At 43.9% G+C, this 12663-nt stretch overlaps 1 protein-coding gene across 2 annotated transcripts in view; it reads right to left on the bottom strand.

Moving 5' to 3' along the window:
• The window catches only part of MATN2 (matrilin 2), an 83547-nt gene that overhangs the window by 18931 nt on the left and 51953 nt on the right, over positions 1-12663 (bottom strand). For both annotated transcript variants that reach the window (XM_053247719.1, XM_053247718.1), the window contains exons 9-11: positions 9767-9889; positions 1103-1225; positions 588-710 (exon numbers count right to left, since the gene is read on the bottom strand). In XM_053247719.1, coding sequence (XP_053103694.1) covers positions 588-710; positions 1103-1225; positions 9767-9889 — 369 coding nt within the window. The remainder of the gene's footprint in view (positions 1-587; positions 711-1102; positions 1226-9766; positions 9890-12663) is intronic.

Genomic DNA, 12663 nt, shown 5'->3' with positions numbered 1-12663 from the left:
AGCAAAAAAAAATCCACTATTTGCCATGGTTTTTTGGAACAACTTTAAGTCTGCAGTAAAGCCTCCTAGTAAACCCACGGAAAAACCTGCTATGTGTAAAAGCTCCTGCCCTCATTTGCTGAGGTCTTTGCACTTTGCAAAAAGAAGATATGCAAGTCGCACTCATATGCAATCCCACTTTGTGCACCTTCTTGTAACATGCAGAAAAGAAGGTTGTGCTTCTCTTCCACTGGAAGATGCACAAGCTCCAGCTGCAGACAGCAGAAACTGGAAGCATGACCATTTCTTGCAATGTCTAAAGAAGCTCAGAGGTCAACGGCATGTCCACCCTTCCCCATGCTACATCTGGGTGCTACAGTGTACAATGGTGAGCATGTGCAGTACCTCTCCAGTCGAATGTGCACACTCATACATTCACAAATTGCACAGATCTCATCAACCTTCTTTCTACCTGCTACTCCCTGCCTGCTGAGTGGATGAGGACAAGCTAAAGAACATCATGCATATGGATTGCAGGGATGAATGCTGAAACAGCATTCCCAGCTTCTGAAACCAGTACCTGCAGAGTGTTTAACTTATTTGCTTACTTCTGCAGGTTTTTCCATCCTCCCGCAATGTAAATTCCTCGTGGCATAGACAGACATAGGAAGTGCCATCACTGACACATTGGTGCTCACAGCCATGGTCCACTGATTTACAGACATCTCTCCCTGAAAAGAGTCAATGCATATATACCTGTTTTTGTAAAAACACATTTATAAACATGAACAACAGTTTTAAAAAAACAACCCCACAATATGAAGACTGCAAAATCTTACACTCTACTTCTCAACAATTCCACCCCAACTACCCCAAATTTGGGTCAGGATCTCCATTCCCATTCATTGCCTACTTCCAAATAATGCTTAAGAGAAAAAACTGCTAGTCAATTAGTTATTAATCAAGTCTGTAAGCATTTCTCCATCCCCAGGGAATTCTTTAAATAATGGGAAGTGTAGCTTAGTCACATTAATAGCTACTGACTTTTTTATTTTATGCAGTATAGATGTAAGGATCAAAAGTTACAAAAACAATGTAAATGGACTAGAAAAATTAAGCTTACGTTTACAGGTTTTCCCATCACTATGAAGCACATATCCTTCAAAGCACTGGCAGATGTATGATCTTTCACCATTCACACACAAATGTTCACAGCCATGATTGCTCAGCAGGCAATAGTCCACTCCTGAAGAGGGAGGTTATAACAGAAAGCATTCAAAAGGCTCATCATGATTTAGCTTTCTCTGCAAAGATTGTGAATAAACTAGGAAGAATCCCCCCTTCCACTCATGTCACATCTGATCTCACGGGGGAGATTTTCTTGCACTTCTAGTTCAGCATTAAGGTGCCAGACTGAGGGCAGGCAGAGGTACCCAAGAAATGAACCACAACTGGCTTATTGGTGTTTACCACTTGAGGTGAACAACGGGTCACCTTGGTACTGATGCCCCCCTGCCACTTAGTGGCCCCGGCCCCACATCCTGCACTGGCCCAGACACTGCTTTCTTCCCCTTGCCACCAGATGGTTTGTGCTACTGCTGCTTGCTATTTTCATACTTCGAGGCAGTGGTTAGAGTGTACCCAAGCACTGGAAGCTTTGCGTATTTGGCCTCTCTTCCTTGCTGATGCGCTAGCACCATCTCCTGCTGTCTCTCCCCTCCAATCACCAACCTTGTCCGCTTTGTCTCTGGACAGGTTTGGTGCTCGAAAAGAAACCTGCTGGGGTGGGGGACGAGAGAGAGAGAGACACAGACAGACAGCTGGTGCTAACGTAGTGGCAAAGAAGAGAGACCACCACATGAAGCTGCCAGTGCCTGGATGCACACTAACCACTGTCTTGCAGCACATACAAACAGCAAGCAGTGGTGGCACACTCCACCCAGGGTGAGGGGGAAGAGGGCGGCATCTGGGCCAGCGAGGGGCGCCTAGAGTGGAACTGGCAAGAGGGGAAAGTACAGAGGCAAGGCCAGTGGCAGCACAGAGGAGACAAGGGTGGCAGCAGCAGGCAGGTGGAGTAATGCTTGCACACCGGCACTGGCTGTCTCACATGGCCTCGTGACAATGCCACCCTTGAGATGAACCCTATGACTTTGAGCCAACACCTAATCTGTGCCCTAATGTACACACAGAGTTTCTGGTTGCATCAGAGGGAGACCACTCCATTGCCTCACCTGAGACCAATTACAATTTGGTTTCTCCCCTCCCAGACCGTTATCCTGAAGTAGCTATTCCACTTACTGTACAGGTACATAGAAAGCTGCCTTATACTGAGTCAGAACTCTGGTCTGTCTAGCTCAGTATTATGTACACTGACTGGCAACAGCCCTCCAGGGATTCAGAAATATTTCCCAGCCCTACTTTAAGATGTCAGGGAATGAATCTTAGACCTTCTGCATGCAACACATGTGTTCTTCCAATGGGCTATGGTCCTTCCCCCAATGGGAAACTATGGGCTATGGTCATTATAACAATTAGATAACGTTGTTTAATCATTGGAGCTCAGTTTGCTTATTTTCTTCTTCCTTTCCCTCACCTTATTCCTTTTCTATCATGTCTGTTAGATCGCAAACTGTGAACAGAGCCTGTATTGCTTTTTAATTTTTGTATAATCATGCATGATATTATGCAATAAATACTTTAATAATGAATTGCTATTACAGTATTTACCCAATAGCAGATGAATCTGATTTTAAGATGACCTCCTTAAAAACAGAGGTTAAATCCAAGTTATATCCATATTTACATGAAAGGAAGTGGACTGAATTTAAGATGCCCCCCTGATTTCTAGCATGAAAGAACTTGGGGGTGGGGGGAGCTCGTCTTGGAATCAGGTAACTATGGTATAGAAAATATCAACAGCAATGATAGTAAAGTACCACTTGGAAATTAGATCATGCAAAGAAGCTGATTTCTCACCAGGATTGAAGGGATGCATTGTTGCACCCCTGCTAACTGGGCAAAGAGGCACCTTTTAAACGTGGTGATTCTCTTTATTGAGCAGGAGGAGAGTAACTGGCCCTATCCAACCCCAGCACGATACTTCCAGTGACTGTTGCTGGTGTATCTCTTACGTTTCTTTTTAGATTGTGAGCCCTTTGGGGACAGGGAGCCATCTTATTTATTATTTTTCTATGTAAACTGCTTTGAAAACTTTTGTTGAAAAGTGGTATATAAGTATACCACCTATAAGTATATCAAGTATTTGTTGTTGTTGTTGCTGCTGCTGCACAAGTAGCCATAGGCACCTGTTGCTATATGCTAGCATTTCTGTATTTGCACTAGAATGACTTCCTACACGCTGCTGCTGATTTAAACCATTTTTTTTTGGTGACAACTGAGTTATTCAACCTGTGGTGTTTTTTTAAGCAGCTCAACAGAAAACTCCAAAGTAGAAGAAAGTCTGCAGTAAACTGGCAAATGGAAAAAGTATCCAGGAGGAATGATCATAAGATCAGGGCTTAACACAGAGAAGCCCAGCAGCGAATGTAAAATTTTAGAGCTTTTGATGGAAATTGCAAGTGCTGCCTGGAAGACAATAAAACACCAGATTGGATTTTTCCTACTATGCAGGAAAGAGCTTTTTCCCTTGGTAGGTTGATAAAACTCTTTCAGCAGGCCAGTTGCTTTTTTAGCTAGCATGGATTCAAACAAATATATTGGCCCAGATTAGAATAGTGACTACTAAAGCTGGGGTAGGCACCCATGGCTCTCCAGCTGTTTGTGAGCGACAACTCACATCATCCCAAGCCACAATAAATTGACGAGCTGTAGTTCAACAGCAGCTAGAAAGCCAAGAGTGCCCACCCCTGCACTAATGTGTTCTGCCTCTTAAGTTTATTTTTCCACATTTCCTCTGAACAACAGCATCACACTCTCTATCAGCTGCTCTGCCACAAGCGTAGGGTCTTGTCAAATGATTAAAAGCAATTCAGGATTTTATCTAGTAGTATCCTTGTGCTAGCCGCAATCTAGCAGCACTAGATGATATGACAGACAGCACTCTGTTGACATTACTGAAGTGTCCGGGCTGCTGTGCAACTTAAAAGGCAGCCCTGATGTTGTTGTGTGACAAGGCTGCTGGAGAATGACTTAAAACCTCTTCCAGGCACCAGGACAGCACTCCCTCCACTGCAAATGGATGTTAGGGTTCCTAATGTTGACAGAGTGCTGCCTGTCATGTTGGCCAGTACAGTAGCAGCAAAACAATCCATTTCCGGGCACTGGAACATGGTGGGGATAGCAGTGCTACAGGGAGAACAGCAATGCTTGAAGTGTGGCAAGATGGGTAGGATGCTATCCCTAAAAGCATTCTACTTTTAAAAAAAATCTCATTTTTAATGTGAAATAATGGTCGACATTCAGACTAATGCTGTGCTTGTGCAACGGACAAAGTTGCATGAGTGCAAAAAGGTCATAGGGCTGCGTAATGTTCTAAACAGCACGCTTGTGCAAATGTTTTCTGCAAAACATGAGGAAGATGTTTCATAGCAGGAGGCATGCCACCTTGTTGTGCAAGCACAAACATGTTTGCATTTCCACAACACTAGTCTTTGTTGTGCAAGATCCTTGCGCCAGAGCAGGGGTTCCCAACCTGTGGCACTCCACATGTTGCTGAACTACAACTTCTATCATCCCCAGCTGCAATATGTTGCTCTAGTTCAGCAACATCTGGAGTACCACTGGTTGGGAACCCCTGTGTTAGAGCAACTTGGTTGTGCAAGCATAACATTAGGATGTTACTGGACATTAAGATGTCTAACAACATAATCATTTGAAACTTTATAGAAATCATCAACAAAAACAGAAGAAACATATCACAGTAAATGTCATTAAGAACTGCATCACGAATCTCATCTGCTTTGTTCCCCCTCAACAGACATAAAACCATTCTGCTTTGCTTGGCCTAATTAGAAAGAAAGCAATCTCACTTACTTTTCCCTCTCCCACTTCCAGGGCTGGGGGATAGTCATGATGCCTGTTTCCAATTTTTGGCAGAAGTGGGGGCAGGAGGAGGAAACCGGGCTGAGTACTCTAATCCAAGAGCCAGAGCAGTATAGAGGTTTTTATAACTGCTTCCCTTGTAAACACGAAGAAATCTTATTCTGTTTTAACTAAGACTTTATTCAGAAGCAACTCCATTTTCCCCAGAAGCTGCCAGTCTGTGACAATACTGAGCTAGATAGACCAATGGTCTTACTCAGTATATGGCAGCTTCCTATGTTCCTGTGTTCCCCTTCTCCTTTTCTTCCCTTTTCTTTTTGACTCCATGTTTTACTTGTTTTAATTTTTATAATTGTTTATAACTGTTTTAACTGTTTTGTTTGTGCATTTTGTTTTGTTGTAAACCACCACAAGATTTACTGAGTGGTGGTATATAAATGTAATACATAAATAATTGCTTGAAATATCAAAATCACTCAAATCAAAGATTTATAGCATCACCAATGATGTGGGGAAATGTAGTCGGGAGGTCTTGGAAGCCAAATTTAGGCTGATAGGTAGTGTATTGAAGTCCAGGACCCCCAAGGTAGCATTCTCAGAAATGCTACCTGTTCCACGCGCAGGTACAGTGAGACAGGCAGAGCTGAGGGGTTTCAAAGCGTGGATGAGACTTTGGTGCCGGAAGGAGGGGTTTAGATTTGTTAGGCACTGGGACACATTTTGGGGCAAGCAAGGCCTGTACAAAAGGGACGGGCTGCACTTGAACCAAGATGGAACCAGACTGCTGGCGCTTAAAATCAAAAAGGTTGCAGAGCAGCTTTTAAAATGACACCTGGGGAACAGCCGACAGGAGCTGGGCAGTATCCCGTTTGGTAAAAGCCATCCCTTAAAGTGCGAGGGTGCAATGAATTCAGATAAAACAGAAGGGGACAGTGCAGAACCGCATAAAGAGCAGACAGGAGCCTGTGCCAGTAGGTCAAAGAGTCATAAGAATAGCATACTTCAGGGGAGAGATTAAGAGAATAGGTGCTTATATGCTAATGCCAGAAGCCTCCAAGCCAAGATGGGTGATCTGGAGTGCTTGGTTGCTAACACAGAAATAGATATAGTGGGCATAACAGAAACATGGTGGAACAGTGAGAACCAGCGGGGCACAGTCATCCCTGGGTATCAACTCTACAGAAAGGACAGGGAGGGGCGCATTGGAGGTGGAGTAGCACTGTATGTTAAAGATGGGATAGAATCTAACAAGCTTGAAAACCTAGGTGGACTGGAGTCCTCCACAGAAACCCTGTGGGTGACTATACAAGGCCGGAATGGGAACGTGCTACTGGGGATGTTCTATCGCCCTCCAGATCAAAACGCCAACAGTGACTGGGAGTTGCAGGACGAAATCAGGGAGGCGTCAAGGAGAGGCAGGGCTGTAATTATGGGTGACTTCAATTACCCACACATAGACTGGGTAAATTCACAGTCAGGTCAGGACAAAGAGGTCAAATTTCTAGATACACTAAATGACTGTGCCCTAGAACAGTTGGTCATGGAACCGACCAGAGAGAAGGTGACCTTGGACTGAATTCTGAGTGACACCCAGCACCTGGTGCGTGACGTCAGTGTCATCGACCCTTTAGGGACCACAGTGCCATCAAATTCAGCATACATGCGGGGAGAGAATCACCAAGGATGTCTAACACGGACATTTTGAATTTCAGAAGAAGAAACTTCGACCAAATGAGGAGTATTGTGAACAGAAAGCTGAAAGGGAAAATCAGGAGAGTCACTTCGCTCCAGAGTGCATGGAGTTTACTAAAAACCACAATACTAGAAGCCCAGTTAGACTGTATACCCAAAAGGAGGAAAGATACCACTAAGTCCAGGAGGATGTCAGCATGGCTCACGGGTACCGTCAAAGAAGCCATAAAAGGGAAGAAGAATTCCTTCCGAAATTGGAAGGCCTGTCCAAATGAAGAGAACAGAAAGGAACACAAACTCTGGCAAAAGAAATGCAAGGTGACAATAAGGGAGGCAAAAAGAGAGTTTGAGGAACATTTAGCCAAAAGTATCAAGGGGAATAACAAGAACTTCTTTAAGTACATCAGAAGCAGGAAACCTGCCAGGGAGGCGGTTGGGCCATTAGACAATGACAGAGTGAAAGGGATTATTAAGGAGGATATGGAGGTTGCAGAGAAGCTAAATGAGTTCTTTGTGTCTGTCTTCACAGCAGAGGATACTGAGCATATACCTGTTCCTGAACCAGGATGGAGGCTAGAGAGCTGAATCAGATAGTAGTGACAAGAGAAGATGTACTAAACTGTCTGGAAAAACTGAAAGCTAACAAATCACCAGGGCCAGATGGCATCCATCCAAGAGTCCTCAAAGAACTCAAACGTGAAATTGCTGACCTCCTTGCTAAAATATATAACTTATCCCTGAAATTGGGCTCTGTACCAGAGGACTGGAGAGTAGCAAATGTAACACCAATTTTCAAAAAGGGACCCAGGGGTGATCCGGGAAATTACAGGCCAGTTAGCCTAACGTCCGTTCCAGGCAAATTGATGGAAAGCATCCTCAAGGATAAAATTGTAAAGCACCTAGAACAGGCCCTGCTGGGAGTGAGCCAGCATGGCTTCCGCAAAGGTAAATCTTGCCTCACCAACCTTTTGGACTTCTTTGAGAGTGTCAACGAGTGTATGGTTCAAGGTGATCCAGTTGACTTAGTCTACCTGGACTTCCAAAAAGCTTTCAACAAAGTTCCTCATCAAAGACTCCTGAGGAAACTTAGCTGTCATGGAATAAAGGGACAAGTACATGTGTGGATTGCTAACTGGTTGAAAGACAGGAAACAGAGGGTAGGTATAAATGGAGAGTTTTCACAATGGAGGGAAGTAAGAAGTGGGGTCCCCCAGGCATCTGTACTGGGACCGGTGCTTTTAAATTTATTCATAAAAGATCTAGAAGCAGGGGTAAGTAGCGAGGTGGCCAAATTTGCAGATACCAAACTCTTCCAGGTAGTGAAATCCAAAACGGATTGTGAGCAGCTCCAAAAGGATCTCTCCAAACTGGGGGAGTGGGCGACAAAATGGCAAATGCGGTTCAAAGTTAGCAAGTGTAAAGTGATGCACATTGGGACGAAAAACCCCAACTTCAAGTATATGCTGATGGGATCTGAGCTGTCGGTGACTGACCAGGAGAGGGATCTTGGGGTTGTGGTGGACAGCTCGTTGAAAGTGTCGACTCAATGTGCGGCAGCTGTGAAAAAGGCAAATTCAATGCTAGAGATCATTAGAAACGGGATTGAAAATAAAACGGCTAATATTATAATGCCCTTATACAAAACTATGGTGCGACCACACTTGGAGTACTGCGTACAGTTCCGGTCACCACATCTTAAAAAGGATATTGTTGAACTGGAAAAGGTGCAGAAGAGGGTAACCAAGATGATCAGGAGCCTAGAGCACCTTTCTTATGAGGCAAGACTACAACACCTGGGGCTTTTTAGCTTAGAAAAAAGACGACTGCGGGGAGATCTGATAGAGGTCTACAAAATCATGCATGGTTTGGAGAATTTGGAGAGAGAGAAATTCTTTCCCCTCTCACACAACACTAGAAACAGGGTCACTGCATGAAATTGATTGCCAGGAGGTCTAGGACCAACAAACGGAAGTACTTTTTCACACAACGCGTGTTCCACTTGTGGAACTCTCTGCCACGGGACGTAGTGACAGCCAACAACCTGGATGGCTTTAAGAGGGGTTTGGATAACTTCATGGAGGAGAGGTCCATCAATGGCTACTAGTCGGAGGGCTGTGGGCCACCTCCAGTCTCAAAAGGCAGGATGACTCTGAGAACCAGTTGTAGGGGAGAAATGGCAGGAGAGAGGGCACGCCCTCAGCTCCTGCTTGTGGCTTCCAGCAGCATCTGGTGGGCCACTGTAAGAAACAGGATGCTGGACTAGATGGGCCTTGGGCCTGATCCAGCAGGGCTGTTCTTATGTTCTTAACATCCTGCACTGTGAAGTGGTACAGGCTATTATACTATCTCATGATTCTACCATCTCATTATGCTATATGTGTAGACCAGGTTCTGGATTTGCTAGGTAAGGTGGAAAGAGCTGCATTTTTCCAGCATCCCAGTGACTCCTGCCAGTTGATCTCTCTTGATAATGCTGGAAGAAGCAACTACTGAAAGTTAGGAAAACAAGAAGTATTACTTTCAATTTTCTAAGACCAACAAATGGAAGTACTTTTTCACACAATGCAAAATCAACCTGTGGAATTCTCTGCCACGAGATGTGGTGACAGCCAACAACCTGGATGGCTTTAAAAGGGGTTTGGATAACTTCATGGAAGAGAAGTCTTATCATCGGTTACTAGTTGGAGGGCTACAGGCCACCTTCAGCCTCAAAGGCAGGATGCCTCTGAGTACCAGTTGCGGGGGAGTAACAGCAGCAGAGGGCATGCCCTTGACTACTGCCTGTGGCTTCCAGCGGCATCTGGTGGGCCACTATGCGAAACAGGATGCTGGACTAGATGGGCCTTGGGCCTGATCCAGCAGGGCTGTTCTTATGTTAACACTCTAGCACTGCCTTTGGGCTATGAGATTTGCTTTCTCTTTCTTTGTACAGTACTTCCACAATTCTGTTTTAATAATGGCTGCAAACAAAGCAGAATGCACTTTATAATCTTGGGTGTTCGCAGAAATTGCCATACAATACACAACTCTTGCTGCCGCATCAGGTTGGTTTTCTGTGTCTAATTCTGCACAGTATCCCAAGTAAGAAACTTACGTGAACAGGTCTTTAGATCCTCATTAATGATGAATCCTTCAGAACACTGACAGACATAAGACTCCCTGGTGTTCAGGCACAGTTGCTCACATCCATGGTTGTACTCAGCACAGTGATCTATTCCTAAGTCATAATGTGTTAGCAATGGAAGAGAAACATAAGATCTTAAAATCCATATGCTTAAAAACAGGGCTATCCAATGCAATAAATAAAAGTTTCAGTTGATGGATCAGTCAATTCAATTTGCATTAACTTGCATATGAGCAAAAATCATAGTTCTTTTGTAAAAAATATCCTCTGAGGTTGTGAGGATGAGGTTGTACCGCATCTGTATTTTTAGATGAGGTTGCGAAGAGGCATCCCCTTCTATAAACGAAGGCTGACATCCAGATTAATGCTGTGCTACTGCAATGAAGAACATTGAGCAAGATGAAGCTTGTATAGCTGCACAGATGCTCAGAACTGCAAAATCCCTTGCACTCTTGGTCTGCTTGCACAAGCACTGCATTTGTGCAAGAAGGATAGCCAAACAGGATGTGCCCAACAACAAACAGCCAAACAGGATGTGTCCCACAACAGGAGGAGCCCCACAGATTGTGCACCTTGCACACAAGTGCTAGAGATGTGCACGAACCACGGTTTGACCTGTGGTTTGAGCACAGTTCAGTATTGCAGTTTGGGATCATTAAGAAAGTGGAAAGCAGGTCCCTACTTGCTCTACGCCACCCCAGGCAGATTCCTACTGGGGCAGCACACATCCCAAGAAGCCCAGAGCATCCCAAGAACCCCAGCGCCAGCATGCACATGGTGTCCATGCATGCACGGGTGCCATTTGCATGGTCAGCAACACCATGTGGGTGTTTCACAGGAGGAGGAGCCCCAGGTTGTGCACCTTGCAAACAAGTGCTACGGATGTGCACGAACCACGGTTTTACCACGGAAGCGGTGTGGGGTGGCAGAGAGCAGGTAAGGACCTGCTCTCCACTTTCTTAAAGATCCTAAACTGCAATACCGAACTGTGCTCAGAGCGCGGGTTGAACTGCAGTTTGTGCATATCCTTAACAAGTGCATCCTGTTAGTGCAACACTATTTTGTTTATTTTGCATATTTGAATACTGCTTACCGAAAATGTCTCAAGGGGCTGGTTCTCATGATTACCAGTCCTCTACACACAGTGGAAGTAGGATGAGCGAAAATTGTGCCTGCCATGGTGCCACTAAAGGACATCCCTTGTACTTTTGTTATAAAATTTTGTAGCACATGTAGAAGGGCAAGACGGATTATCATCTCTCTCACCCGAGTAAAGGATGTTACAACAGTGGAATGGGAATTTTTTTAGTGACATCAGGAAGGCATGTTCTTGGCGTGTCCCACCTTCATCACATGTAGGGGGTCAGTGATCATGTGAACTTACCCAAGCTGGTTTACACAAAAACCAGTTTGCATTCCACTACTTTGCATTTCATTAGTCTGGAATATAAGCTCTTGACTGAATGAAACTATCTAGTGGAACATTTGTGCGCAGAGTTATTCTGGATGTCAGCCATCTCTTGCCACCCGCAGGTTTTATAAGTATTTAATAAAAATTATATATTTATATCTATCTATCTGGCCATACACACATATATACACATGCATTTAAAAAACGTGCTGCCCAATTATTCAGGACCACGTTCTAGTCAATAGAAAGTTTTAAATAAATTAATCTAATTGATTAAACATTTAAAAGTTGCAACCCTACTTAAGGTCCAGTAAAGGCAACAACACTCTTTAGGGTGCTTTTTTTTTTTTTACTGTCAGACATTCCGCATACAGTAACTACTACTTAAACTTTTTAAATAGAAATCCTACTTGGTAAAATCCCCACCGTGAAACATTTATGGTGAAATCCTGGTTCAATTAAAGCCAGAAGGCTTGGTTGCAGAAGGGCTACAGTTTCACTATATGAGTTGAGAAAACATAACATCATCATTTTGTATGTTTTCATGGTTATGTAGCTGAGAGAGAGATGGTTCCCAACAAAAGAAAGGGAATTACAGAAATGCATGCAACAGAAATTAATTAAGGCTTGAAGTCTGGACTGTGTCTCATGAGAAGGAACAACTGGGAAGGACAGCTGAGACGTGCTTTTATAAATGTACAGTATAACTGTGCTGACTCTGGTAGAACAGAGCAAAACACTTTTTAAAGAATCTATTTTTTCCTCAAAAAAGAGGGAAAGGAAAGGAAACACAGATCTTTCAACTAAGTTGTTCTACTAATGTTTTGCTAGCTGACCTTCTTTCCTATTTTTATATCCCAGTGTTAGGGCAAGTGCAGGTAGACAATCTCCATGTGATTCCTCCAGATCATCCCTGGATATAGGAATGGCACGTAGAAGGGCATTGTATGAATCTGTGATCAGACATTTTTTTAAAAAATGTAAATGCAGGAGACCCTCGTTATCCATGTTTTTGTGGACTGCAGTTTCCTGCATTTGTGGATGGGTCTTAGAGACAGTTTCTTTATTCACAGCATGAAATATAGGTGAATTTCACCTATCCGCGGTTCCTGAATGGAGGAAATGACATCCTATGTTATTTCCAGCCACCATTTTGAAGCACAGAGCCATTTTGTGACTTCTTTTTTTTAAAAAATGTAAGCAAAAAAAATCAGAGGATTTGAGTGATTTGGGGGCATTTCTGGAGACCTCGAGAGCAAGGTACTGTGCTTTACTGCTCTTATTTCTGCCCTCCCCTTTCTGGGAATTTTTTCAGAATAAGGAACCTAACCCCTGGATTCCCATAGGGTAAGGTTTCTTTTTTCATGGTTTCCACATCTACGCTAATTGGTGGGAACAGAACCCACATGAATAGAGAGTGCCTCCTGTACTGACATGGGGGGATTTGGAATAGTGC

This window comes from Hemicordylus capensis, chromosome 4, assembly GCF_027244095.1.
Source record: "Hemicordylus capensis ecotype Gifberg chromosome 4, rHemCap1.1.pri, whole genome shotgun sequence".
Taxonomy (NCBI): Eukaryota; Metazoa; Chordata; class Lepidosauria; order Squamata; family Cordylidae; genus Hemicordylus; species Hemicordylus capensis.
Note: the sequence above shows the minus strand (reverse complement) of the source record. Positions and strands in the feature narration are given on the sequence as shown.